The sequence below is a fragment of the Sparus aurata genome, chromosome 3, assembly GCF_900880675.1.
Source record: "Sparus aurata chromosome 3, fSpaAur1.1, whole genome shotgun sequence".
Lineage (NCBI taxonomy): Eukaryota > Metazoa > Chordata > Actinopteri > Spariformes > Sparidae > Sparus > Sparus aurata.
The window spans coordinates 17,674,688-17,701,857 of record NC_044189.1 but is presented as its reverse complement, the minus strand read 5'-3'; the positions used below and the strand labels follow the sequence as shown (position 1 = coordinate 17,701,857).

General features: G+C 39.3%; 1 protein-coding gene across 7 annotated transcripts in view; it reads left to right on the top strand.

Annotated features, from left to right (window-relative positions):
- Positions 1 to 27,170, top strand: part of gabbr1b (gamma-aminobutyric acid (GABA) B receptor, 1b) — a 133,570-nt gene that overhangs the window by 61,543 nt on the left and 44,857 nt on the right. For 5 of the 7 annotated variants that reach the window (XM_030411982.1, XM_030411984.1, XM_030411979.1 and 2 more), the window contains 3 exons: positions 2,534 to 2,700; positions 14,568 to 14,702; positions 19,503 to 19,673. In XM_030411982.1, coding sequence (XP_030267842.1) covers positions 2,534 to 2,700; positions 14,568 to 14,702; positions 19,503 to 19,673 — 473 coding nt within the window. The remainder of the gene's footprint in view (positions 1 to 2,533; positions 2,701 to 14,567; positions 14,703 to 19,502; positions 19,674 to 27,170) is intronic. The other 2 variants (XM_030411980.1, XM_030411981.1) reach the window with 1 other exon arrangement.

The following is a 27,170-nucleotide window of genomic DNA, read 5'->3' as shown; positions in this document are numbered from 1 at the left end:
CAGAATACCTGGGCCCCAGTATATAAAGCCCAGGCAACTCAGGCACCTTACAGAACACACAGCCCTCCTCCAAATTATGATCCACCTTAGACAGAAACAAATTGGCTGCCAGGGCCCCATGTAACACCCTCCACTGCAGATCTCCCAACCTCTTAGGCTATATTCAGATTAAATCAGGTGATGTGGTGAAAATTCAGGTCTTCCCATTCATTTGAATGAGGAAAGTCCATTTTGGTTGCGGCGGTGCTGGCTGCAGGGAGTTCTGGAAAAAACAAAACAACAACAAATGCAGCTGGCTGCAACAAATGTGTTGGCATTTTAAACCATTTTAAAACAATGTTTTTAATCAGTGGATGCTGACGAATTCTGTAGGACAGGTATGCTTCGCCTACTGCGGCAGAGACATGACAGCAGATCAGAGGCAGAGGAGAACGGCTCAGTAGCAGATCATGTTATTCAGCATTGCTAAATTCTACAGAGAGAACACAAAAGAAATTTCTCCATGGAACATGATGGTTCACCTGTGATCATCTGCTCATAATGGTCTGCTTCACATCCTGGTTGTAAACTGTTATTTTTTCTTTCTATCTGTCCATGAGGACTAAAGATGACAGGTAGGGTATGACCATCATGCTAGTAGCATAAAGACACAGCAGATTCCACTTTTAGCAAACTGATCAGCAGGGGTTCTCAACATGTCACACACACGAACCATGAAGTGACACTTCCACACCACCACACAAGCCTGAGGTGAAAAGCTGCACCGCCTGATTTGGTCTGAATGTAGCCTTAAGCAGAGGGAGCTTATACAGCACCCTACACCTAAAACCTGCCAACGTCTGTCCCCCTCAGGTAGCACTGCCACCGATGCTTCCTGACCTTGTTTAAAACTGCGAACTTCTGAACTACTAGCTTTGCATAATAGAACCTCCTTTTCAAAAAAACCCTCCACACAGGGGTAGCTGGAGGCCCCTCCCCCTTTCCTGACTGAAGGAGCCCTGTCCTCATGGAGATAGGGGGGCCCAACACCTGCTCTCTCAAAGCAGCTCTGCAGAGAGACAGAGAGACACAGAGAGAGAGAGAGAGAGAGAGAGAGAAATTCTAGTGAATTTCAGGAGAACTTCAGAGGTTTGTCCTCTGTGGTCCCTTAGTGTGTTTACCTAGCACTGGTCCCTGAATGATCGTGTTGGAATGTATCAATGAATGAATGAATGAATGAATGACTGAGTGAGTGAGTGAGTGTCATGGACTATTTCCGCCTCCTGTGAGGGGCTGTTCCATGCTGGCACCATGAATCAATTTGCTGCTGTGCTGACATTTCGAACGTGACAAGGACGAGTAGAGTAGAGTAGAAGTGAACGGGTCTGTGTGAACTGTCCGACACCAGAATTCCTCGAGGAGAAGTTTAACGAGCTGTTGTGAGAGAGAGAGCGAGGGGAGGGGGGGCAGTGATGAGGGATCGTAAATTCAAAGTGGTTTGTGAAACGGAGAGCCTGATGAGCCTCCTCCTCCTCCTCCTCCTCCTCCCTCTCTGCTGCAGTCAGACTCTATCTGACGCTCAGACCTGCAGCTCCACACCGCCGCCGTCGCCGTCATTTTCTCCCCTCTGCCCGTGAGGAGCAGACCCGCATCCCGCAGCAGCGCCGCGGACGCTCCTTCATCCCGGGATCGACCTCCGCCGTCCGCTCTCGAATCGGACCGCGTCGGATGACTGAGAACCCCATTTCTTTCGAGCGCTGCGGTGTTCCCGTGCAACGATACCCCGCTATGTGCGTTGTGTAGGCGGATAGATGATGATGATGAAGGGCAGAAGACGAGTGGATCCGTACAGTGCTCCGTTTGTTTCCTCCTGAGCTGGGCTCGAATTTTTTTTTTCTCTCTTCACGTTTCCTAAAGCGCAGTGTTATTTCCAATCTGGTCACAGCGGGAAGCGCTCCAAGCAGGATTACACCACAAACCTCGATTGCATATTCGAGCTCAGTTGGCTCCAGCCTGCTCCTGTGTGTTCTGATCCATCTCTGCTTCTTTCCTGCTGGTCACTGACTGCCCCTGTACGCGTCATGACAGCACCGAACCTTTATGAAGTTCTCCTCCAAACCTGGTAGAGGTAGATGGTGCTGACCTCCACAGTGCTGACTGACTGAGTGGGAGAGCAGCCGGATTAAATGTTTTAGTATTAGGGGTAATTGTTAGTCAGCTGTCAGATGTTGTTGTTGTTTGTTTTTTTTTGCAATAAGAGGCAGTTTAATGAAAGTTGTTCTCTGGATGTAAATCAATAGCTTGTTCTGAATGTGCTCCCATCTGTGAGGAACATCAACTTGCGGCTGCTCATGAGAATTGACAGCTCCTGACCCTCACACACACACAGCACGCCACGGTCTCTTAACTGAGGGATAAACTGAACTCATTGCTCCTGAGCCCCTCCAGCACCCACCAGCCATGGCTTCGCTCCGCCAAGGCCCTCTCAGCAGGTCCGTCCTCCGTTACTCTCTGACTCTTACCCTCGCTGTCCTCCTGTCCTGCCCCTGCCCGGCTCTAGGCAAGAAGAAGCTCTACATTGGAGCCCTCTTCCCCATGAGTGGAGGCTGGCCTGGGGGACAAGCCTGCCTCCCCGCCGCTCAGATGGCTCTGAACCTGGTGAACAAGAGGAGCGACATACTGCCGGACTACGAGCTGGAGCTGATACACTACGACAGTATGGTGAGTACGTTTCAAACTAATTGTGGACTTCAACACAGTTTACTTCACTCTCAGTCTCACCTCTGTCCATCTTTCACTCCATTGCTGAGGTTATTCGGAATCACAGTTGGTTGGATTTGTGCACATAAGACTGCACCGGGACTTCATCACAACCAGAGAACCAACACGCCACAGAGTGATCAGACCGTACACCATGTCCCTGCCACTTGTTCAGTGACACCCTTGGTTAAGACATTCTCACTAAGCAACATTCACGCATCAGCAGCATCATTTTCAGGGTTTAGTCGTAGGCTTTGCCACTAAATGCATCTTCGGGAAATGAAAGCGGAGATTGATAAACAGACAAACATGTGAATGTGAGTTGTACAAAATCAGGATGAAGTAACAGGTACCACTTTCAAAGAAGGCACCTTAATGAAGGAGCTGAAACTAATGGCTTCGTCAGTGGTTAAAACATAGCTTTCTTTCATCATCACGATTATAGATCGGTTAAAAGCCACTTATGAAAACAACCTTGGGGTTGCCAGTTTGTCAAAGGTCATTTGACCTGTTTCTTTTGACTTGTTGATTTCTTAATTTATTAACTAGAATTGAAAAATTGAAAAAAGTCCTATCTCACAATTGCTAAAGAAAGTGAGAACTAATTCCTGCATCTGTCCCTTTATCCAGATCCACACCAAAGGTTAATGGGGTCTGTTCTGGGCCAAGACCCGTCCTCCATCCAAGTTACGCAGAAATCCATTCAGTATTTTGTGTATGCTGAAACAGACACAGGTGAAAATGAGCTGTTTGACAGAGGCAATAACTCAATGATGATTACAACCCTTCATTAGTTACAGTCTTTTATAACTACAGACTTAAAGCTATTAGAAAATGAGAGACCTTAAAAGCTCACCAACATTTATAACTAAATAATGAAACACCAGCTGACTGGATTCATCACAACCAGCCAATCAAACCGTTGTTCTTATAAAGACTCACAACTGATTTGTAAGAAATTAGAGATTTATGACTAATGAACAATTGTTGAGTCCATTAGTTTCAACAAATAGTACAGAAAATGAGCCCACTCAGACTTGAGAAAAATGACAGGATATGTGAGATTGTGATAGTATAGATTGCACCTCCTAATGCACGAATCATCTATATATCTTCTACACAGCAGACTGTTTTGATGTGGGTGTTTAATTTACCTCCACACTGTGATTTCTTTTTCCCCACATTGTGTCAGGCCATCATCAGGATAATTGCCATTCCTTTGTGTTTATATGTTTGAAAGATGCAGCAAAAAAATGGGTCGCAGCCCTAGAGAAATGTTCTACCTACTGTACCTGGTGTAACAGCTGCATCGGTGCGCGGTCGCAGGAGAACAGCAGCAATCCAGCCTGCACATGTTCGTACAGCTCCGCACTGATGGCTCCCGGCCCGCTCACTCTAGGAACTCCAAACTACTTCACCCTCAACGCTGATATGATATTACAGTGTTGAGGGTTATTATACCAACCCTGTAACATGGTCCTGGGTATAACATAGTCTAGGGCTGCACCCTAACAATCATTTTATTTTTATAATTGAATCTAATAGACCTGTTGCAAACGTCACTAAAGTCAATGTTGACCAGGCACATCGCCAGACTTGCAACAAGTCCGAGTGCAGGCAGAGAAATGCATAGACTGTCCTGCTCAAGTTCATCACAGCTTCCCAATGCACTTCAGCTGTATAAAGACACGAGTTACTAACTAATAAACTAACCATTAGCCAGCTCGTTGTTTATCTATCAATGTGGGTGCTTTCATAATTACTGTCAGAAATGGTTGGTCAGAAATTCACAGTTCCAGTCTCAGAGGGCTCAGAGCGTCCTCCGTACGGAAGATACTTTTTGCTCATAATAAGTCCAAATAGAAAATGAAGATTATAACACGAGTAAGTGAAATCAGGCTGTAATTACACTCAGGACATTGACAACGCAATTTTGAAATGCAAAATTATCATTTTTAATGTAGAGTGAGTGAAAGAAAAGAGTGTGACATTTAGAATTCAAAAGGTTAAATGGAAATATTCAAACTGAAGGCATAAGTTACAAAGATGAAAATTGTAAATGGCAATGGAAATAAGGAAAAGGAAAACAACAAATGTTTTACACAAAATTGGGGATAGAAAAGCTGATATACAGCAGGTTATCGAGGGTGGACGCTGTCCCCTTTGTCAGGAAAAAACATTCCCCTTGTTAACCTGCCGTCCCTCTTTATCCCCCTGAGCTGTAATTTGGATCCGATCGCCGCTGACACAACACCCACTCTACTCTGCCAGTGATAGGTTAGCTTCCTTGGTTGCGTTCTCTATGCTAAACTCAAACTGTTTACTGTTCCACACAGTAACTCAGCTGTTATCCGTGATTTTTGAGCTGTGCGAGGCTTATATTACTATTTTACAGACGCGTCTTTCACAATATTAGCTTATGCTCTGGTTGGTTTTACCGACTAAAAATCACACCGCTATCCATCATAATCGGAGTATATAACATCATGCCATTCACTGACGGGTGCGCTGTATTGAGTGAGTGAGAACGGGATCCGCAGCTCCAAAAATAGAAAATCAATGTGTGGCGCCCAATGTTGATATTGTGGCGGACCGCCACAAATAGATTAATGTGTGGAAAACACTTTGGGATGCAACGATACCAAAAACTCTGGGTACGATATCATTACAGCATTAAAACAAAAGAAAAAGAATGACCTGAACAATGTCCTTTTGAAAATAAATGTGATTTGTACTGCATTTATTATTCGTATACAATTTGCGTTTTCTTTTTACGTGAGGTCCCTCTGCTCCCCTGCTTTAGTAAAAAAATAAAAGTATTCACCCATGACCTATGTATGTGTTAAAAGTAGCCATTGGACTATGTACAACTGAAAAACAATACTGCAGCCAGTAGCAATCTCTCCTTCCTCTGGTTGTACAGCAGGACTAGCAGGGCACCAAGTCAATATAGTGATGACTTCCATTTCACTCAAAGATACACTTATTAATACCTTTTATTAAATTCCCTCAGAGTCTTCACTACACATATGAAACGAGTCTGAACAAAGATGGATTTAAACTGAAAAATATTGTCCCTTTTCTACAATGTTTTTAACTCGTCAACTGTTTCTGCAATTATTACAGAAGCCTGGCAATCAGTTCCTCGTTAACACGAACTTTCAAAGCAACGTGACTCATAATGACATACTCCAGGACAAAAAACTGCATGGACAAGGAGGAGCAGCTGTCACAAGCTGAATCTAACCAACAGGGACGCGAGAGACGTCAACACACTGTATGGGCTTTCACAGGCATACATCCTGCTATGAGCTGAGTTTGGAGCATGCTTGAAATACTGATTTAAATCAAAGTCAGATTCATTTTTTTTCACACGGCATTTGACCCGATTTAAGGTTTATGTTTGATAACATGCTGCTCCTCTCTCAAGCGCACCATTTGAGCAGACGCACTAATACGTGTTTTTTTCTTTGAGTGGTGAGCACTCATGTTTGTTCCTTCTCAACTTCAATTTGTCAAATAGATGTTACAGCTTTATTAATATCTCTGAACTCCTCACAGAACACAATTCATGTTCTTTTCACATCGTGTCTGTTTAAGCTTAGATGCTCTGTGCTTCTGTCACCAAACATCTGCGAGGGAGATATTTTCGGTGTCACCGCATGCAGTGTGAGCAGATGCATGTTCTGTGTCTCTCACTGCTGGATTATTATTTCAAAAACTGTCTGATTCTCATATTTTTCCTCTTTTCACGTGAGCCTCTTCACACACTGCACAAGAACACACACACACACACACACACACACACACACACACACACACACACACACACACACACACACACTTACAGAGCATATAAACAGTTAAGTGAACAGTGACAGGCTTGTGTTTTTAAAAGCATCACTCTGATTGGTTTGAGTTGCTGTGCATTGGATCTCCTTTTCAAAAAGCCTGGACTTGTGTGTGTGTGTGTGTGTGTGTGTGTGTGTGGGTGGGTGGGGTGGGGTGGGGGGGGGGTGGGGGGGATTGGCATGACAACAGTAACCAAGACAACTGCAGTTCAAACAAACATATATTTGGCTCCAAGAAAAAGGCAAGATCACGCAGCTAGTGTCATCACACAAATAGAATCAGATGGATGGCTGCCTGATTTCAGCTTGTCCGTGTGAGAGAGCCATATTGAGTGCGGTTAGCCAAATGTAAGAAGTGCTGGCTGGGAGCGCTCATCGATCACAGACCTCTACGCTGCTCCACTGCTGTGCCAGGCAAGCTGCAGATCACACTGCACATGCTCTGATGGATCTCCTGCTGAGCGGTTCAGCATCACACGCTGCATCATCACACGAGAGGCCAACACAATAAAAAAAGCAAAACAAAGACTGCATAATCAGGCGACGACCCGAGCAGAATGTTTCTCAAGCTATTTTTACGCAAGATCTGGTAAAACGATAATTGATTGTTTTTCCCGGGCCCAGTAGAGGTAATAGCTGAAGGCAAGTCCAATTGGTTCACAGCAGGATGACGATGGCATGGAATTAGGGGTGAGACAGGGATGTGTAGGGATACAGCAGCTATAGTATCTTATTTGAAATTGTTGGTGATTTCCCCAGAGTGCGAGGGCTGATCAATGAGTCAGTTGCGAGGAATGCAGCTTTGGATTACAGTGTTTTCACAAACCAGTCTCTTAGATTCAAGATTGACGAGGGCGTCTTCCTCCAAGCAGCTTGTTACCAAGCCTGTAGCCTGTGTCCTTAAGCGAGGAGAGGAAATCGAGCACATGCCTCAGCAGCCTCCCCTTAACTCCACAGGAATGGATTGTACCCTCACAGTCAGCATGCAGACTGTTTCAGGATCAGGTTGCCAGGAAACAGCTTCTTGCGAGCTACTGATGTTGGCAAACACTGTTGCAGTAGGAATTGAATTGAGCCCATTGGAAATTTTGACATTTAACTTAAACAATTTCTGACCTTTATCATGAACCCCCCCCCCCCCCCAGAGCTGCTCCAAACATTTAGAAAATATGTGAACCAGCATTCTCTTCATTTCTCTTAACCCTTTTTACTTTAATTAGTCCATCAAAGCAAATTCAAATAGTGTGGTTCATTATTTGATTAAAAAAATGTTCTTCATAATTGATTTTACACTCTATCCGGATTATTAAATGTGTAAACACTGTATAGTCAAACCTCAAAGGCCTTTTTCTAAGGGTTTCATTAATTTGAATTTAAGATTCTGTATTTGGCACACTTTCTCATGCTCCCTTGTGAAATTACTTTTTTTAACTTTGCTGTTACTGTAATTATGATTGAGGCTGTGCTTTGAAATTTCAAAAGTGATGGTACCCTGCTCCCTCTGCTCTCTGTTGGACAGTATGGAGTAGTTTTTGAGAATTTTGACACCCCTTGTGACACCCCTAGTATGTATGGTGACTGAGGGGGAAGGCAAGAAGGATTTTCCGGAGGAGCACAGGCAGGGGCTTGGCTCATAGGACACAATGCAGGCAGGGGGAGGCCATGTAGGGCTTTTAAAATATTAAGTAGCTCAAAACCAATTTTGTACCATGGGTAGAAAGTGTACGAGTGATATGGTGTTGTCTCTGAAGCAAAGTTTTGAACGAGCGGGAGATGGGAAATGGCCTTGTGGCTGTGCCTCAAATACATGGAGACAGAATAATCCTGACGTGAAAAAATTTGATTTAAAAATACAAAACAAAAACTGATGCAATGCAATGTTCCTGAGATGGATAAACAAAGATTGTACTACCTTGTTGATTTGTGCGTCCAAACTGGGGCTGTGCGATATGCCCTCAAAATAACATCACAATATTTTTCTGCCATATGGTGATATACGATATATACCTTCCTCTTTAGCTATTTTGAGATTCTATTTATTTATGTACAGTGACGTGCAGATTGCGGTTATATCTGCCGGATAATCACACATGAGGTAGCATGGTCATAAAATTAACATTATTATTAATACCTGATGGGATGTAATCTGTAATGAGGAAAAATAGTACAGACATTACTTGCAGCAATTTTTCAGCAGTGTGTCCTCTGTGCACATTTATGCCTCTGGCACAGCAGTTAAACGTGGATGACTTCCAAAAGGACACACATTAGTATAGTAAAGTAATTTGGAGTAAAGCCATCCTGATAAATCCTGAGCTGAAACCTTTTTTTTTTCCTCTGGAGAGTTCCCTCTCTCGTCAAGTTTTAAACTTAAATGTGTCAAAATATTTGCAGGAAAAAAGTTGTTGCTACGACAGTAATGGGCACAACCCTGGACACGCATCACATGTCCATGGTATTGCGATCATGTGGTCATGCATGTTATCACATCACAGCCCTAATAACATCCAAAACAAGGTTACAAGGTAGATTTATTTGTTTCACATTTGCAAAACTGGTTGCTTTGTGCTACATAGGAGAAAACCAATACAAAACAAAAACAAACTATTTTGCGGAGTGTGGAATGATGAATGGAGCAGTCTCAAGGCCTAGGGGAAAGGAAATGTTGGGTGAGATGGCAGGGCTCTGTGCAGGTATCTCACTTCACCGATTTTACTGATGCTCTGTAGATAAGTACCATTGATGTTGTGGGCAGTTTTAATCAGCCGCCTTTCAGTCCTGGGCTGTGCACGAACCATTCCAGCGTGTGATGTCTCGCCCCTTTGTGCACCAAGGTTATGGATTTCCTCACGATATGAACTCTCATCATTGTTCATAATGCAGCTGATGATGATGGTGTCGTCCTCATATCACAATAGAGTTCTCCTGACGTCTGGGAGTGCAGTCATGGGTGTACAGTGTGAACAGGAGGGGTCTGAGCACGCAGCCTTGGGGGGCTCTGCGGTTGAGACTAACGTAAAGGAGGGGTGACTGCCATCAGAACTGTCTGGGTTCTGCTTGTGAGCATTTTCCAATCAGCTTCATGGGTGAGATTGTGTTGAATGCTGAGCTGAAATCAACAAACAGCATTCTGATGCAGCTGTTCTTGTTCTCCAGGTGTGTGAAGACTGAGTGGAGGACAGTGGATATGGCATCCTCTGTGGATCTGTTGGTTCTGAAAGCATACTGAGGGTCTAGTTTGTAGTACACAGCCAGGAATATTATCTGGCGTCTTTGTTAAGGAGAGCATAATGGGCAGTCTGTGACCTGCTGGATCTCCTGCCAGATATCTTTAGTGCTGTTGGTGTTTAGGTCTCTGGAGATGTCTCCTGTTCTCTTCCTTGATGCCAGCTTTAAGACTTGGTCTGGCAGTACAGTATGATTCCTTGTCACCTGACCGAAAGGCAGCTTTGTTTGCTCGGGAGCCCGCACCTCTCCATTCAACCAGGCCCTGTGGTTGGTGATAGGGTTTCTGCAGTGACGAAATTTTTGCACTGACAGCACCTGTAATACCTGGTACACCAGCCCAGACCCTCACTATCTCTAGAGCGCTGAGTTAATTTACAGCTGATGCAAAACCAAACATTTCCCACTGCTGCAGCTTCACATTAAAAGCAATTAACAGACGAAATAAAAATTGACTTTTGTTTTGAAGTAGCCTCGTCGCAGGAAATGCAATGTATTCAGTTAGCACTGTTGTCACTCATGATCATTTTCTGCTTTTTTTTTTGATAGCGGATCAATTTGACATACTGTATGTCAGTAATTTTATGCAGTCTGTGGGAGTGATGGAATAAGAATAAGAAGCTGTAAGAAGAATTGCTGGTGATGGGCTGCACACCTCCAACTTGTGTAAACCAACTCTCTTCTCCTTCATTAACCCTAACAGGTTCCCTATTATCACTGAGTTTAAATTTGAAACATTGCCAAACAGGTGCTTTTGCTTTTCACTTTGATAGACATGAGGTAAGCTATTGGATGCAATTTTTGACATTATGAGGTTCGGAACATTTGCTGGGCGGAAATCTTAGTCACTGGACCCTTTTGAACTTAAATTGAAGACCCCTCATTTAGAGCAATATGACATGATGACAAAACAACAACAAAAAACCCAATCAAATGCTGTTATCCAAAAATGACACCCTCGCTTTGTTAAATGATTAATCGTCCCACACACTTCCCCATTATTATTTGAATAGCTTATTGATTTTTCAGAGCCCGTCGTCTGTAAGTGGAAAGCAGGGAACAACATTTGTAGGGGATGTGGATGAAGATAACATAGCTTGACTGGTAGGTAAATGCTTTCCCAGGATTACACTGATAAATGCTGTCTCTGGCTCCCCAGACAAGCCTGTCAGGAATCAGGTTAAGGTGACCTTGGGACGTGCCTCACCTTGCCCTTCTGGCTGCTGCAACCCCCCCAACACTCTGTGCATATGGAGAAGAAACAGTGTACTTTACAATACATACGCTTCTTTTTTTTTTAATGAGCTGTACATTATATCATCTTTACCTCCACATTCGTCTATTTCATGTTTCAAACGGAAAAGTTATAACTCTGCTTGGAATGTTACATATACCTAAATCAAATCAAATCAAATCAATTTTATTTATATAGACCAAAATCACAATCATATTGCCTCAGTGGGTTTTACAGTTTGTACAGTGAACAACAGCCTCTGTCCTTACACCCTCAGTTCGAGTGATGCACACAGACAGACCTTACAGTATATTGTTTTACTCAGGTATCACCAAAACCAATATATTCCAATATATACTTAACCCAAACAGAGTGTCTGCAGGTCCTTGAAAAATTCCTCTGTATAGAATTTTTCTTTTCACATTTTTGGGACAGTTGCATTTTTCCTCACCATGAGACTAAATGTCTTTGCCAGTTAGAGACAGAAACGGGCATTGCGGCAATTAGCTGCGGGGTTGTGCAGCAGTGTGGGTGTGTCATTCCATGGCCCTTTTGTGTGATGTAATGATTTGAACTTTAACCTCCACTGATCTAGAAGGCGGAAGTAATGCCCGCTAAAAGAAGTGTGCCAGCTGCCAGGATGCTTTAATCAACATCTGTTCCTCGGGCATCCCAAATCACCTCTCAGAGACTGAGACTTTGTCTCAAACGCATTGTCTTCAACACTAACAGGTGTTGACAATTTGGTCCATTCCTTGAATACACACTGCTCCAAGATATAGTTCCTAAATGAATGAGACATGTTCCCTCCATCAACTCATCCGCCTAGTTAAACAACACTACACATTGTTTCTTGCGTAAATGTCGGTGGCAGAACCACAGTGGAAAACCACTAAGCTCCAAATTCACTGTCTGCATTACAAAGATCTCATGATTAAATTCACCCACATGGTTAAGGATGCGAGGGCATCATATTTTGCAAACCTAATCCACCCCAGTAAATGCAACCCGCAAAGTCTTATTTGATACAATTGGTAATATAGTTACCCCTCCTCCACCTGATGTTCCTGTCCTTTTCAAATAAAGACTGCGATAACTCTCTTTACTTCTTTTTGGAGAAGATTAGAAATGTCAGGACTAGCATCATCCCATCTTTCACTGCCACTTGTGAATGTCCTAACCCTACCCTCAGACATCAATTTTTGACTGTGTTTCTCTAGTCTCACTGCAAGACCTCACTGATCTGGTGGTCAGTATGGAGCCCTACTCAAGCCCTGTAGACATTTCGCCAACATCCTTTATTTAAAAAAGTACATGGGGCCATTGGTCCAAGCCTGGTCTCTATTATTAATACATCCCTCAGATCTTGTTGTGCCCCTGCTCATTTTAAAAAGGGTTTAGTTCAGATGCTTTTAAAGAAAAGTAATCTTGATCCACCACTTCCCAATAATTATATAACATTTCTGAAAATGTATTTAGCAAACAGCTCACTGAAGTCTGAACATCACATCTTGGATAGATTTCAGTCTGGTTTCTGTATCTTTCAGATGAGAGTTCATCTGTGTTGGCCGGTCCTTACATGCCCGATACTGCTGCCCTGTCCAGTGATGTGCCTCAGGGATCTGTCCTATACTATTCACATTGTACATGCTCCTTTTAAGTGATGTTATTGGCAAAGACATTTCCTACCACTGCTATGCTGATGATATCCAGTTTTATGGCTCACTACACCTAATGAGATAGATGAACTCATCATGTTGAATGATTGTCTGATGGCTGCAAAGAATTGGAAGGCAAATAACTTCCTACTGCTGAACGCTGATAAAACTGAGGTCCTTATCATTGGTTCGCACTGCATAGTCTTTAAGGTGGCTCAATGTATTGATTCCCTGTCTTGGTGAAACCTTGGTGTTACTTATGACCAGGCTGTGTATTTTGATAAACATATCGCATCATTAACACGCACATGTTTTTCTTTCCATCTGAGAAAGAATGCCAAACTCAGGTTTACTGTTTCACAGCCTGAGCCAAAATTGATAGTTAATTATTTTATTTCACCATGGCTAGACTAATGTAACTACCTTTACACTTGCCTCAGCGAAACATCCATTGATCGTCTGCAATTAGTCCAGAGTGCTGCGGCAAGGCTGTTGATCATGTCCAGCAGGATTACACACATCACCCCAAGTTAATTTTCTCTTAAAAAGGGTAAATTGAGTTCACTGCACATGCTCAGAATGTTTCCCTGGTTTGGACGCAGTTTCTGATGTAGTCTTTATCGCCACCTAACTGAGTAAGTTAAGTGTCCTAATAATGAATACCTGCGACAGTTGTAAATGATAGAAAGTCACAATAAAACAGCAGCTACCCACACTAGCTCAGAGTCACATGTGGTTATATATGCTGGGAGAGGTTAGACTCTTACCACAAATCACATTTGGTTTAATAAAGTCGATATATCCATTTATCTGATTTTTTTGTTTGTTTTATGTTGATGTATTTATAAAAAGTCAGTTGATGGTTGTGACTTTTCATATCCAGTGGTAAGATAATTCATTATGTATGTATTACGGGAACTACTGATTTTCAACCAGCGTTCAATTTTTTGTCTCAGCTCACTCCTTTGCTGACAAAAAATTGTTGGTCTGCAATTTGTATGAGTGCATCATCAAACACAGGGTATTGTCTATAGTCGCTGTTGTCTCTCTTGGATCGAGTGAGGGGCGTCTCACCAAACTTCAATCAAACTGTCCAAACTAGGCAGTGCTGATAAACTACACAACAAGATTCTGTTACATACAAACATATTTTAGCGTAATGCTAATATTGTGAACCAGAGGTGGACACCATTGTTCCTGTATTGTGAAAACGAAGGCTGAAAAAACTCTAATTACATTTTAAAACAAGGCAGTGCTGATCAGATATGAACCATAATTGTGTTGATTGTCTATTTCTCTATTAATATGTTTTGAGAAACACATTTTAGTGTCCTGTTCAGCTGAAATACCATATTGTTATTTACCTGCCGTCCACGTCACTGTTTCCTGTTTCTCTGGTCATGATGCACCATTTCAAAAACATTTGTCTTTTAACTGTATGGACAGTCCAGTTTTATGCAAATACCACCCTTCCAGTGATGAAATACTTATTTGAAGCTGCTTTTTTTAAGAAAAGTTGATTTTTGAGACTCATTCCCAACTCTTCAAAAACTGAAGCATTGGGTTTTGTAGGTCGGGTCGGCCGCCAGTGTCTCAATATTTGACAAGTTGGGAATGAGTCTCAAAAATCTACTTTTCTTACAAAAAGCCCCTTTAAGTTGTATTACATTGTTGCCCTTTTAATTTGGACATTAAGTTTGGCAGACACGCAAAATCTTAATTTAGCCTGTAGACCTTTTTTAATATTCATCCACGTCTCTGACTGGTTTGGTCATTCTGAACTACATTGCCTGGGGAGAGATGTTGGGCACAGTGCGTTTGTTAAACTGACGGTCTTGCTGTCTGTGCATGTGTCCACAGTGTGATCCGGGGGAGGCCACAAAGCTGCTGTATGATCTTCTGTACACGGAGCCCATTAAGATTGTGCTAATGCCCGGCTGCAGTTCTGTGTCTACACTGGTGGCTGAGGCAGCTCGCATGTGGAACCTCATAGTGGTAAGACCCCTTTTTGTTGTGGAGCTTCAACATACAGTTGTCATATTTCACTTATGTTTACTGCAATATAATACAACTGCAACCATATCATACTTGGTTTCCCATGTGATGCTGATTTATTGAACCACTCATGCATGACTGTCAGTGGTCTCCTCAGCATGTCATGTGTCATGTTCTGCTACGACGTTGGTGTTGTGATACAGTCATTAATCATGATAAATGTTTAAGCATATTAAAATGAATGCGCTTTAGTGTGGTTGACAACATGCACTAAATAGCAAAACATGTACACATAAAACTAGAGTTACATCCAGCAACTACTATTTTCCTTGCTAACACCGACTTCTCTTATACAATCAATAAAGAAGGTAATCAAAGCAACCCAATTCCTCGGTTGTTGTCTCGAAGAACCAACACAAACGTCTTTATCTGCTCCCACCATTGAGTACTGATGCAGGTTACTGTTTATTTTGCAGGTTGACCTGTTGATTGAAATGTTAGCAACTTCCTTGACCAAGGTGACTAGCTTCTGTTATGGCACACTGGAGCGCTGTTGGCCCATTCAGTATAAAGGGACAGTCAGTAGAATGTTGAGCCGCATTTGAAGTCAATTTAATAAACACAGTTGCAGGTTAGATGTAGGAAACTGTCTTGTGCAACACAAGCCACCTGAGGCTCTGTTCAATCCTCACGAGTGTGTGTGCCTGTTGGTGCCTTATGTAAATGTATATAAGAATTCACCCTCTTAATCTTTTTTCTCTTTTATTGCTTTAATAAATGGAATCATGGTCAATATAATTTGGCTTTTGGCACATTACAGAAATGTACGTATTTACGCAATCAATCACATATAAAGACACCTGTGTTTTGAAGTTCGATCACTGGTTCATCGGTATTACTGGCTAAAATTACATCATGAAGACAATACGAACAATCCAAGCAGCTCTGTGAAATGGTTTTTGAAAAGTATAAGTCAAGGGATGGATAAAAGAACATTTTGAAGTCACTGAACATCTCCAGAATTCAGTTAAATCCATCATTAAGGAATGGAAGGAATATGGAAATCTGCCTAGAGCAGGCCGTCATCACAAACTGAGTGACCGTGCAAGATGAAGACTAGTGACAGAGGCCACCAAGACACCTATGACTACTATGAAGGAGTTAAAAGCTTCAGCAGCGGAGCTGGGAGAGACTGTATTCAAGAACTGATGCCCGGGTTCTTCACCAGTCAAAGCATTACGGAAGACTGGCAACACCACAGTTGAAGAAAGCTCATTAAATCTCTACTAGAGTTCACCTAAAGGCATGTAGACAGGGCCGCTGGAAGTGATTCTGAACAGGGGGTGCTGTGAAAAAATGGTTTGTTTTTTTGGACAAAAAACTTTAAGAATAAATAAATAGATTGAGATTCACTACTTTATTGTCATATACACTTCAGTGCACACTGCCAGGGTCTGTAACACACAGACATCAACAGTTCTCAGATGAATATGTGCTATTAATTAAACTTCACAATAACGCTATAACAATGCAATAGATTCGGTCAGCTGGCATGAACCTGGGTCACTGCACCATCTACGTTTATGTCACACGCAACTCTATTAGTTCAAAATCCTTTTACGCACACCACAAGGAAATTATCTCCAACTGTTTATGCACGTTATTGAACAGCTCTCCACATCCATTACACAAAGATTACACGCACAAAATAAGACTTTCTTTCTCCATCTCCAACCTTTTTACGCAAACCACAAGGAAATAATCTCCGACTATTTAAACATTATTTAACAATTCTCAACATCCATTACGCACTGAACACACGATCAAAATAACAATCTCCATCTCCATCCCCACCACCTTGCAAAAAAAATACTATAGTGTGACGTTAAACTGCATGAATAGATATGAAGGTGCGCGGCGGCACCATGCTCTTACTTTCTTTGACAACGTAACTTCCGTGAACCTGTGTTGATTAGGCCTAGAAATAATTCAATTAAAATCCAAAATACATGCAATAGCCTATGTGTGTCAAAATCATTTCCCAAAATATTCATAAGGAATTTATAAACTGTGCAAAATATTTTGAATACATTTTTTTTAAAATCTCCCTCTCGCCACTAAGGGGTGCTGAAGCACCCCCAGCACCCCCACTTCCCGTGGCCATGCATGTAGGAGACTCCAAATTCAACTACAAGACTCCAAAACTGAGCTTTTTGGCCATCAGACTGAACAGTATGTTTGGCGGACACCAAACACTGTACATCACCACAAACACACCATCCTCATTCAATAAATTGCAGCAAAATATAGGGAAATCCTTAAGGACAACCTGATTCAGTCTGCAAGAGAACTACGACTTTGGAGAAGATTTTGTTTTCCAGCAAGACAATGACTCGAAGCATACAGCAAAAGCTACAGAAACTCCAAATTTGAACGAGCAGCTAGCGATGAAATTCACACTTGAATGGTTGATAGTCCCACTCCAGAAGCTTATTTCTAGTGCCTACCTTAGGGCAAGCTTATTGAAGCTTCACTGTATGTAAGATGCTGCAAAAGCCCCCATCTGTTGTTTACCTCATTACAACTAGGCGCCGCTGGATGGGATTTAGACATAGAATCCAACAAGAGCTTTTCAGACTAAATCGCTGAGTTTAGAGCACAGTACAGCATTAATGTCATTCATCTCTTTGGGGAATACTGGTAAAGTGCACTCACACTAAAAAAAAGTTTCAGACATTCCTTCATCTTTCATACACACTGCTATTTTTATGTTTAAAAGAGCTTTTCCTCTAGCTCCTACAGTAAGACTGCCAATGTGACTTGGTGTGATTTATCTGATTGATGTGAACCAAACGTTAAGATACTGTAAACTGATGGCTCCATTCTCGTTTATTCCTTCCGGGCTGTCAGCAAGCCCCTCATTCTTGGACTGAGCATCGTTAATTTCTTAACAGGGTGTGAGCGTCTTAACAACAGTAAATAGTGAACTGATCTTCAGTGATAATGTAGAAGTTTTCATGTGACCATAAGAGGAAACGTGTTTGAATGAATTGTGTAGTTGTTTTTACAAAATTAGTGTAGTGAATCTATTCAACATCGCATGCTATTCCACACGCTACATTATGCAGTTGACCTGCTTTTCTGCTCTTCTGGCGGCACTTCACTGCATCACCATGCATTGTTTTGTCATCATCATTTACATTAACATTTACATTTTAGGGCATTTAGCAGATGATTTTGTCCAAAGTGACTTACAGTTATTCATACATACATTCATAAACTGGTGGCGGTGGTTGCCATGCAAGGTGTCGACCAGCACATCAGGAGCAGTTTGGCCAATTGGTTGTCTCCCATGGGATGCCCATTTGCATTGTGTTGAAAGGTAACATCCACACTTCTTAAAAAGAAAAGAAGAGGTAACAAAACTGCTTCACATGAAGAAGAAATCAAGAAGGAGATAAGAGACGGACAAGTCAAAATATATAACATGGAGTAATATGTGCACAAAACAAACATAAACCAATAAATTGAGTGTCTGTTTTGCCAAAGAAAATCTGGAAATGTTAAACCCATCCATTCTTTTATTCATTTAAATGTGTGTGATAGAATTACTGTGATTGAAAATATTAGAAGACAGTTAAGGCTATTATTAAAGAACAGGCTGGGACCAACAGCTTGCCTCATGGAACACTGTATAAAACAGAATTAACTGGAGACACACAAAATACTTTCTAAGCGAGACAGCTGCAGTGCAGGGGCAATCCAGCAGTGTGTTTAATCAATATTATAAGGGATAAAACCAATATACAACAAAGTAAAAAGCACTGGACAAGACCAGATTGGCATGATGAGCGGTCTTCTCAATTCATTTTCACATTTATGGATCAAAGTGTGGCCGCTGAGCTCGCTTCGTCAGTTTCCCTTCGTAAACTTTACATTTTGCTTTGGTCACTAGCTGTTGAGGATGTTTATCACTGTTATAAAACTAAAATGAAATCCAATATGACATTAAGAAACTACAAGAAATAGATGATCGAAACATGGATCTGATATACATTTAAAAATTTACTTGTTCGGAGTAACAAGGGTCGCATGAAAAACATGTATTATGGCAATCACACATAGAGCAGAACTGGAGAAGAAAGCGTGGATTTCGTAATGAAAGCAGTACACTTTAAGACGTAACTTATTTTTGTTATTGTTACTTACTGTTGTTATCTTTAAAGAGAAGACCGTGAGCATCACTGATTTCAATGTGAAGATGCCGACCACATTACATCACCATCTTATGTTGCTGTTTACAATTAAGTTTCAATCTTTCATCACGTTATGCAACCCTGTGCTCTGAAATGACAAATAAACCTACTTGAATCTTGATGAATGTTGGATCCAAACAGTTAATTGGCAGGCTCAGAAAAGCAAATGAGCTGAAAGGGGCTTAAAAGCTCAGAGGGGCTGAGGTGAGCTGTGGAGTTGGTGATAATCTTTTGTGTTTTGTTGTTATGGGTGACAGCTTTCACAATGTGTTATGTAATATGGGAATATTGATTAGTGTATCTTTAGGTTTGTGAGACCAACAGTCACATGAAGTTAAGTGATCCATATAACAATAGAACCTTTTTTTTAGAAGACTTGCGTTTTCCTTTTTGAAAAGGTATACACTTTTGTTATCTTCAAATTAGCTTTAACCAATTGTTGTCCTTTGTCCTTTACCGTCTATTTTGGAAGTTTTACATCATTATACAGGACTTTCATCATGGCAGTAGCTCTAACATGGTTGCTTTTGTCTCCCTGTCTCAGTTGTCGTACGGCTCCAGCTCTCCGGCTCTGTCCAACCGCCAGCGTTTTCCCACCTTCTTCCGCACTCATCCGTCTGCCACCCTGCACAATCCCACTCGAGTGCAGCTCTTCCAGAAGTGGAAGTGGACCAAGATCGCCACCATTCAACAAACAACGGAAGTTTTTACATCGGTGAGTTATGTGATTAGCAGAAAGCGTGCTAAAATACAGACACTACTCCCAGTTCAATTATTGTGTTTTGAGCTCTTCTTTGCGCTGACTTTTTGCTGAGCTCTCCCCTGAACGGTGATTGTCCAGTCGTAGTCTAATAGTTGGAATTAGACGTGACAGATCTGTCATTTTTTGCTGGAGGCAAAAAAAAGCCTTCAGGCAACGATAAAAATTCTGCATGAAAGTACTGTGGAAGTACAGATAATATGCAGCGTTTATTTTTTAATCCCACATAACATCTTAGCCTCTGACTCACATTGCCACTGTAATTTTCCTCCACTTTCTATCTTTTTCCTCCTCTCCTCCTGTCTTTCTGTATTTATGAAATTGAATCAAAACAGCTCCAGACTAAATTCTCGATATTATGGGCAAGTGTGTGTCCAATTTGAACACACCTCATTTCCTCATGTTTTCCTTTCTACCCCCTGCCTTTCTTTCTCAAAGAACTACACCAATACCACACAGAACTACATTAATACTGCACAGAACTACATTAATACTACATAGAACTACATTAATACTGCACAGAACTACACCAATACTACACAGAACTACATTAATACTGTGCTGAACTACATTAATACTACATAGAACTACATCAATACTGCGCTGAACTACGTTAATACTACATAGAACTACATTAATACTGCCCTGAACTACATTAATACTACATAGAACTACATTAATACTGCGCTAAACTACATTAATACTACATAGAACTACATTAATACTACATAGAACTACATTAATACTGCGCTGAACTACATTAATACTACATAGAACTACATTAATACTGCGCAGAACTACATTAATACTACATAGAACTACATTAATACCACATAGAACTACATTAATACTGCGCTGAACTACATTAATACTACATAGAACTACATTAATACTGCGCTGAACTACGTTAATACTACACAGAACTACATTAATACTGGATTGAACTACATTAATACTACATAGAACTACATTAATACTGCGCTGAACTACATTAATACTACATAGAACTACATTAATACTGCGCAGAACTACATTAATACTACATAGAACTACATTAATACTGCGCAGAACTACACCAATACCACACAGAACTACATTAATACTGCGCAGAACTACATTAATACTACATAGAACTACATTAATACTGCGCTGAACTACATTAATACTACATAGAACTACATTAATACTGCGCTGAACTACATTAATACTACATAGAACTACATTAATGCTGCGCAGAACTACATTAATACTACATAGAACTACATTAATACTGCGCTGAACTACATTAATACTACATAGAACTACATTAATACTGCGCTGCACTACATTTATTCTACATAGAACTACATTAATACTACATAGAACTACATTAATACTGCGCAGAACTACATTAATACTACATAGAACTACATTAATACTGCGCAGAACTACACCAATACCACACAGAACTACATTAATACTGCGCAGAACTACATTAATACTACATAGAACTACATTAATACTGCGCTGAACTACATTAATACTACATAGAACTACATTAATACTGCGCTGAACTACATTAATACTACATAGAACTACATTAATGCTGCGCAGAACTACATTAATACTACATAGAACTACATTAATACTGCGCTGAACTACATTAATACTGCGCAAAACTACATTAATACTACATAGAACTACATTAATACTGCGCTGAACTACATTAATACTGCGCAAAACTACATTAATACTACATAGAACTACATTAATACTGCGCTGCACTACATTAATACTACATAGAACTACATTAATACTACATAGAACTACATTAATACTGCGCAGAACTACATTAATACTACATAGAACTACATTAATACTGCGCAGAACTACATTAATACTACATAGAACTACATTAATACTGCGCTGAACTACATTAATACTACATAGAACTACATTAATACTGCGATACTACATAGAACTACATTAATGCTGCGCAGAACTACATTAATACTACATAGAACTACATTAATACTGCGCTGAACTACATTAATACTGCGCAAACCTACATTAATACTACATAGAACTACATTAATACTGCGCTGAACTACATTAATACTGCGCAAAACTACATTAATACTACATAGAACTACATTAATACTGCGCAGAACTACACCAATACCACACAGAACTACATTAATACTGCGCAGAACTACATTAATACTACATAGAACTACATTAATACTGCGCTGAACTACATTAATACTACATAGAACTACATTAATACTGCGCTGAACTACATTAATACTACATAGAACTACATTAATGCTGCGCAGAACTACATTAATACTACATAGAACTACATTAATACTGCGCTGAACTACATTAATACTACATAGAACTACATTAATACTGCGCTGAACTACATTAATACTACATAGAACTACATTACTACTACATAGAACTACATTAATACTGCGCTGAACTACGTTAATACTACATAGAACTACATTAATACTGCGCTGAACTACGTTAATACTACACAGAACTATATTAATACTACATAGAACTACATTAATACTGCGCTGAACTACATTAATACTGCACAAACCTACATTAATACTACATAGAACTACATTAATACTGCGCTGAACTACATTAATACTGCGCAAAACTACATTAATACTACATAGAACTACATTAATACTGCGCAGAACTACACCAATACCACACAGAACTACATTAATACTGCGCAGAACTACATTAATACTACATAGAACTACATTAATACTGCGCTGAACTACATTAATACTACATAGAACTACATTAATACTGCGCTGAACTACATTAATACTACATAGAACTACATTAATGCTGCGCAGAACTACATTAATACTACATAGAACTACATTAATACTGCGCTGAACTACATTAATACTACATAGAACTACATTAATGCTGCGCAGAACTACATTAATACTACATAGAACTACATTAATACTGCGCTGAACTACATTAATACTACATAGAACTACATTAATACTGCGCTGAACTACATTAATACTACATAGAACTACATTACTACTACATAGAACTACATTAATACTTTGCTGAACTACGTTAATACTACATAGAACTACATTAATACTGCGCTGAACTACGTTAATACTACACAGAACTATATTAATACTACATAGAACTACATTAATACTGCGCTGAACTACATTAATACTGCGCAAACCTACATTAATACTACATAGAACTACATTAATACTGCGCTGAACTACATTAATACTGCGCAAAACTACATTAATACTACATAGAACTACATTAATACTGCGCAGAACTACACCAATACCACACAGAACTACATTAATACTGCGCAGAACTACATTAATACTACATAGAACTACATTAATACTGCGCTGAACTACATTAATACTACATAGAACTACATTAATACTGCGCTGAACTACATTAATACTACATAGAACTACATTAATGCTGCGCAGAACTACATTAATACTACATAGAACTACATTAATACTGCGCTGAACTACATTAATACTACATAGAACTACATTACTACTACATAGAACTACATTAATACTGCGCTGAACTACGTTAATACTACATAGAACTACATTAATACTGCGCTGAACTACGTTAATACTACACAGAACTATATTAATACTACATAGAACTACATTAATGCTGCGCAGAACTACATTAATACTACATAGAACTACATTAATACTGCGCAGAACTACACCAATACCACACAGAACTACATTAATACTGCGCAGAACTACATTAATACTACATAGAACTACATTAATACTGCGCTGAACTACATTAATACTACATAGAACTACATTAATACTGCGCTGAACTACATTAATACTACATAGAACTACATTAATGCTGCGCAGAACTACATTAATACTACATAGAACTACATTAATACTGCGCTGAACTACATTAATACTACATAGAACTACATTAATACTGCGCTGCACTACATTAATACTACATAGAACTACATTAATACTACATAGAACTACATTAATACTGCGCAGAACTACATTAATACTACATAGAACTGCATTAATACTGCGCAGAACTACACCAATACCACACAGAACTACATTAATACTGCGCAGAACTACATTAATACTACATAGAACTACATTAATACTGCGATGAACTACATTAATACTACATTGAACTACATTAATACTGTGCTGAACTACATTAATACTACATAGAACTACATTAATACTGCGCTGAACTACATTAATACTACATAGAACTACATTAATACTGTGCTGAACTACATTAATACTACATAGAACTACATTAATGCTGCGCAGAACTACATTAATACTACATAGAACTACATTAATACTGCGCTGAACTACATTAATACTGCGCAAAACTACATTAATACTACATAGAACTACATTAATACTGCGCTGAACTACATTAATACTGCGCAAAACTACATTAATACTACATAGAACTACATTAATACTGCGCAGAACTACATTAATACTGCGCTGAACTACATTAATACTACATAGAACTACATTAATACTGCGCTGAACTACATTAATACTACATAGAACTACATTAATGCTGCGCAGAACTACATTAATACTACATAGAACTACATTAATACTGCGCTGAACTACATTAATACTACATAGAACTATATTAATACTGCGCTGAACTACATTAATACTACATAGAACTACATTAATACTGCGCTGAACTACATTAATACTACATAGAACTACATTAATACTGCGCTGAACTACATTAATACTACATAGAACTACATTAATGCTGCGCAGAACTACATTAATACTACATAGAACTACATTAATACTGCGCTGAACTACATTAATACTACATAGAACTATATTAATACTGCGCTGAACTACATTAATACTACATAGAACTACATTACTACTACATAGAACTACATTAATACTGCGCTGAACTACGTTAATACTACATAGAACTACATTAATACTGCGCTGAACTACGTTAATACTACACAGAACTACATTAATACTACATAGAACTACATTAATGCTGCGCAGAACTACATTAATACTACATAGAACTACATTAATACTGCGCAGAACTACACCAATACCACACAGAACTACATTAATACTGCGCAGAACTACATTAATACTACATAGAACTACATTAATACTGCGCTGAACTACATTAATACTACATAGAACTACATTAATACTGCGCTGAACTACATTAATACTACATAGAACTACATTAATGCTGCGCAGAACTACATTAATACTACATAGAACTACATTAATACTGCGCTGAACTACATTAATACTACATAGAACTACATTAATACTGCGCTGCACTACATTAATACTACATAGAACTACATTAATACTACATAGAACTACATTAATACTGCGCAGAACTACATTAATACTACATAGAACTGCATTAATACTGCGCAGAACTACACCAATACCACACAGAACTACATTAATACTGCGCAGAACTACATTAATACTACATAGAACTACATTAATACTGCGCTGAACTACATTAATACTACATAGAACTACATTAATACTGTGCTGAACTACATTAATACTACATAGAACTACATTAATACTACATAGAACTACATTAATACTGCGTTGAACTACATTAATACTGCGCTGAACTACATTAATACTGCGCAAAACTACATTAATACTACATAGAACTACATTAATACTGCGCTGAACTACATTAATACTGCGCAAAACTACATTAATACTACATAGAACTACATTAATACTGCGCAGAACTACATTAATACTACATAGAACTACATTAATACTGCGCTGAACTACATTAATACTACATAGAACTACATTAATACTGCGCTGAACTACATTAATACTACATAGAACTACATTAATGCTGCGCAGAACTACATTAATACTACATAGAACTACATTAATACTGCGCTGAACTACATTAATACTACATAGAACTACATTAATACTGCGCTGAACTACATTAATACTACATAGAACTACATTAATACTACATAGAACAACATTAATACTGCGCTGAACTACGTTAATACTACATAGAACTACATTAATACTGCGCTAAACTACGTTAATACTACACAGAACTACATTAATACTACATAGAACTACATTAATGCTGCGCAGAACTACATTAATACTACATAGAACTACATTAATACTGCGCTGAACTACATTAATACTACATAGAACTACATTAATACTGCGCTGAACTACATTAATACTACATAGAACTACATTAATACTACATAGAACTACATTAATACTGCGCTGAACTACGTAAATACTACATAGAACTACATTAATACTGCGCTGAACTACGTTAATACTACACAGAACTGCATTAATACTGCGCTGAACTACATTAATACTACATAGAACTACATTAATACTGCGCTGAACTACATTAATACTACATAGAACTACATTAATACTGCGCTGAACTACATTAATACTACATAGAACTACATTAATACTGCGCTGAACTACGTTAATACTACATAGAACTACATCAATACTGCGCAGAACTACGTTAATACTACACAGAACTACATTAATACTGCGCAGAACTACACCAATACTACACAGAACTACATTAATACTGCGCTGAACTACATTATTACTACATAGAACTACATTAATACTGCACTGAACTACGTTAATACTACATAGAACTACATTAATACTGGGCTGAACTACATTTATACTACACAGAACTACATTAATACTGCGCTAAACTACATTAATACTACATAGAACTACATTAATACTGCACAGAACTACACCAATACTACACAGAACTACATTAATACTGCGCTGAACTACATTAATACTACATAGAACTACATTAAAACTGCGCTGAACTACGTTAATACTACACAGAACTACATTAATACTGCGCAGAACTACATTAATACTACATAGAACTACATTAATACTGCGCTGAACTACGTTAATACTACATAGAACTACATCAATACTGCGCAGAACTACGTTAATACTACACAGAACTACATTAATACTGCGCAGAACTACACCAATACTACACAGAACTACATTAATACTGCGCTGAACTACATTAATACTGCACTGAACTACGTTAATACTACATAGAACTACATTAATACTGCGCTGAACTACATTAATACTACACAGAACTACATTAATACTGCGCTGAACTACATTAATACTACATAGAACTACATTAATACTGCACAGAACTACACCAATACTACACAGAACTACATTAATACTGCGCTGAACTATATTAATACTACATAGAACTACATTAAAACTGCGCTGAACTACGTTAATACTACACAGAACTACATTAATACTGCGCAGAACTACACCGATACCACACAGAACTACATTAATA